Raw genomic sequence first — 4,158 nt, 5'->3', positions numbered from 1 at the left:
CATTTCATTTACTAAATGTGTTCCCTGTTAAAACTCCTACCTAATCCATTCCTGTACTGAGGCCTGAGGCCTGAGCTTATGTCAGCCAACCTCACAAGATGGCAGCAATTAATTTCATATACAAAGAAGCTGAAAACCACAAGCTCTCAGGCCCAACAATCATCCATCTGGCAGACCTGTGGCTTCATGTCCAGTTAGTCCACTCCAAGTCTCCAAGTCTTACCCCACAAATGGTCCTCTATTACCCTACAGTTTATCAAAAATAGTGTTTAAATGAATATATTATTGTGTAGTACATGGAGTATTTTGGTCAAAATTTTTATCTTTTGCTTAAACTTCATTATAACTTGTTAGCTTTTTTAATTAGAGAAATTTAGTGCACTATTTTAAATTGCATCAAAGGGATATAGAAATAGGGATGTCTATTCCCATTGTCTCTTATACACATCTAGATGTGTATAAGAGACAGGAATAAGAATATNCTGTGTTGTCATGCTGTGTCATGCTGTGTTGTCATGCTGTGTCATGCTGTGTTGTCATGCTGTGTCATGCTGTGTTGTCATGCTGTGTCATGCTGTGTTGTCATGCTGTGTCATGCTGTGTTGTCATGCTGTGTCATGCTGTGTTGTCATGCTGTGTCATGCTGTGTTGTCATGCTGTGTCATGCTGTGTTGTCATGCTGTGTCATGCTGTGTTGTCATGCTGTGTCATGCTGTGTTGTCATGCTGTGTCATGCTGTGTTGTCATGCTGTGTCATGCTGTGTTGTCATGCTGTGTCATGCTGTGTTGTCATGCTGTGTCATGCTGTGTTGTCATGCTGTGTCATGCTGTGTTGTCATGCTGTGTCATGCTGTGTTGTCATGCTGTGTCATGCTGTGTTGTCATGCTGTGTCATGCTGTGTTGTCATGCTGTGTCATGCTGTGTTGTCATGCTGTGTCATGCTGTGTTGTCATGCTGTGTCATGCTGTGTTGTCATGCTGTGTCATGCTGTGTTGTCATGCTGTGTCATGCTGTGTCATGCTGTGTTGTCATGCTGTGTCATGCTGTGTTGTCATGCTGTGCAGGTGGCAGGCGAGGTGCTGTGGCTGTACAGTGCACAGCAGCAGAGGCGCGGGTTGGACGCTGTGCACATGTCCGTGGGTGACGCCGTCTCGCAGGTCAGCGATCGCTAATTACCTAAATTAATTATTGATTATATTAATTATTGATTATATTAATAAAGTATTAATTATATTGTGAAGGGTGGACGTCGTTCACTATTTCATTTAAATAATCTCATGTCATACCGGAAGCCACGCCTGGCGTAGCCGCCTCAGTAACATTGATGTCGGACCTCAACTTAAGCGTAGCGACGTAGTGCAAGGTCAGGTCTGAGCGGCTGCGAGTCAGTTAGTCAGCTTTACATGGGGTTCTTACGACCCCAGCTCTACAGTGAGGTTCTACATGGGGTTCTTACGACCCCAGCTTTACAGTGAGGTTCTACATGGGGTTCTACGACTCCAGCTCTACAGTGAGGTTCTACATGGGGTTCTACGACCCCAGCTCTACAGTGAGGTTCTACATGAGGTTCTACGACCCCAGCTCTACAGTGAGGTTCTAACCTTTACTCACTCCGCTTCAGCAATTCTTAGCCCCTAACGCTAGAGTCGTGGCTGTGCCGTGAAAAGATTTACTATACTGTTTCTCGACCATGAACATGATGTCACTCTAGTCTGAAATTTTAAACATGCCTGTTTTAAACTGTTGCTTGCTGAAATAAAGTTGCGTTTTTTCCGTGTTAACTAAAGTTTTAATTTACGATATCCCAGTGCAACAAACTGTAATTGAACTTTCATCAAAATCAGCGTATTTTTACCAGATTGTTGCCGGCGTTTGGCCGTAAGGCTCGAGACATTCTAACAAGATTAAAGGTTGCGGCGAACGTCCGGTGACAATAATAATTATTAATTATTGATTATCTGGTCGTCAACGAGACCCTGGGCTACTATATGGCCCTAACCTTTTATCTTGCAGGGTCTGGTCGCCAACGAGACCCTGGGCTACTATATGGCCCGCATCCAGCAATACCTGCTCAAAGTGGGCCTAGTGGGTCCAAAAATTCGCTTCCGTCAGCACCTGCCCAACGAAATGGCCCACTACGCATGCGACTGTTGGGACGCTGAGGCCCTCACGTCCTACGGGTGGGTTGAGTGTGTTGGGTGTGCTGACCGTAGTGCCTATGACCTGACGTGCCACGCACGGGCCACGGGCACCAAGCTCTGCGTCGAGCGCCCCTTGCCCGTGCCCGTCACTAAGGACGTCTGCGTGCCCGTGTTTGACAAAGGACTTATCGGGAAATTCTTCAAGAAGGACGCTAAGGCCGTCACCGACGCCTTGATGGATCTAAGTCCTGACCAAGTTGTGGCCTTAGACGGGGCCCTGGCCCAGGGCAAGGCTGCTGTGGTCCCGGGGACCACGTATGAGGTCACCAGGGACATGGTCCCGCGGGTCAAGACGGAGACCCGCGGCCCCGTGACCAAGGACGTCTGCGTTCCCGTGACAAATAATCCCGAGATACGGAAGTATTTCAACAAAAAACAATACAAGGAAATTACCGCCATCTTTAAAGAAGGATTCACGCAAGAACAGATGGAATTAATGCAAAATAAATTAAATATTGAAGGTAGTTACCGTCTACCGGGCACTAATTACACGATTACCAATACCATGGTCACTAGTTACCATCAGGAAACCAGACAGGTTTTGACGGAAACCTTCATCCCGCATGTCATCGAGCCGTCCTTTGGGATGGACAGAATTCTCTATGTCCTCCTCGAGCACACGTTCCGCGTCCGCGAGGAGGACAAAAAGCGGACGTATTTCTCGTTGGCCCCGTGGGTGGCCCCCATCAAGGTGGCCATCATTCCCTTGTCCCAGCGGCACAAGCGGGAGGCCCGACCCTTCATCAGAGCCATCAGTGAGTGGGGCTTTATTTCATTCATTATCTAATCACTAGCACTCAGCTATTGAATCACTATCACTAAATTATCGAATCACTATCATTCAATTATCAAATAACTATCATTCAATCATTCTTTTCATTAATTCGGGCCCACCAGTTGTGCTTGATGGCCTAAAAACGGCCAAATCCACTAAAAAAGGCCAAAAAGCTTAAAATTCAATATCTACTTGTAAATAATTAGGTTCCTCAGCCAAAATTGAATTTTTTGTTCTTTGGTACTTTTTTGTAAATTTCACAACTACCGCAATTTTGGCCGCCAACGTAATTGATAAAATCAAATAGTGGAATTTGTCCCAAAATATCAATATCATGAATCCATCTCATGTAAAGTAGAATATAACGTTTGTGAATATTTAATTATATAAGAAATTCTGTCGTGACGGTGGACTTTGATACTCTGAGTGGGGCGCCGAGTGGGGCACCGCCCACCTGCACACTCAGGGAGAGGGACACGACCGAGCAAGTGCGCCTGCCGGTAAGTGGGCCGCAGAGTGGAAACTTACCCCGATTGTCGGGAGCTATTCTCCAGGCTACCTCTATGGAAACGTCAAAACTCAGAAAGAAAATAACCCACTAAGGCCTATAATTTTGCATGTTACTTCTCCTGTGTACCATACCTCTAAAGAACTGGACGATATAATTAAACCATATAGCCCTAAGGAATACTTTCTGAAATCTATAAATGTCTTCTTGGAAATTATTCATGCCTTGCACCCTTCTAGGGCCGTATTATCAAAACTTCGTAAGTAAGCAAAATCGACTTACGAGTGGCGTAAGTGCTGACTTGATGACGTAACTCTAGAGGTGGTATTATCAAAACATTTGCGCGACAAGCTACGTAACGTAACTGTACGCCTGCTCGGAGATGTCGTAAGTGGAGTTCTGCACAAGTTTAGAGTGTCTGCTGAAGCGATAAGAAACTATTGATTTACTAGCAAGTAGCAACACGGTGAATTGAGATATAATTTTGTCAATAATCCGACATATACTATGTGATCGTGCTAAACGGTGCTTTTGGGATAAAAATGTTAATTGCCTTCTGTGCTAATGCTAATTGTGTTAAAATTTACAAGCAAATCTTGATATTCATATCTAAGAGTTTTATGATCATTCACTTGAACAATATATTGATGCCTTTTTGATTCAAAATTATATT

The 4,158-nt window shown here is 44.6% G+C and overlaps 1 protein-coding gene across 1 annotated transcript; it reads left to right on the top strand.

Annotated features, from left to right (window-relative positions):
• The first annotated feature begins 1,041 nt into the window (after nucleotides 1-1,041).
• On the top strand, nucleotides 1,042-3,155 carry LOC108668409 (glycine--tRNA ligase). The gene is made up of 3 exons (XM_018155626.1): nucleotides 1,042-1,158; nucleotides 2,015-2,957; nucleotides 3,100-3,155. Exons 1-3 carry the CDS (start codon nucleotides 1,042-1,044, stop codon nucleotides 3,153-3,155), a joined length of 1,116 nt encoding a protein of 371 aa, XP_018011115.1.
• The last annotated feature ends 1,003 nt before the right edge of the window (nucleotides 3,156-4,158 follow it).

Source organism: Hyalella azteca, unplaced genomic scaffold (genome assembly GCF_000764305.2).
Source record: "Hyalella azteca isolate HAZT.00-mixed unplaced genomic scaffold, Hazt_2.0.2 contig17250, whole genome shotgun sequence".
Lineage (NCBI taxonomy): Eukaryota > Metazoa > Arthropoda > Malacostraca > Amphipoda > Hyalellidae > Hyalella > Hyalella azteca.
The sequence above is the reverse complement of the archived record's forward strand: the minus strand, read 5'-3'. Positions and strand labels throughout refer to the sequence as shown.

Bases quoted from the DNA above. Each gene is read 5' to 3' on its own strand.
- LOC108668409 (XM_018155626.1), top strand. From the start codon at position 1,042: ATGCTGTGTTGTCATGCTGTGCAGGTGGCAGGCGAGGTGCTGTGGCTG. The intron at 1,159-2,014 runs GTCAGCGATCGC...TTTATCTTGCAG, and splicing joins TGGGTGACGCCGTCTCGCAG to GGTCTGGTCGCCAACGAGAC. The intron at 2,958-3,099 runs GTGAGTGGGGCT...CGGGCCCACCAG, and splicing joins ACCCTTCATCAGAGCCATCA to TTGTGCTTGATGGCCTAAAA.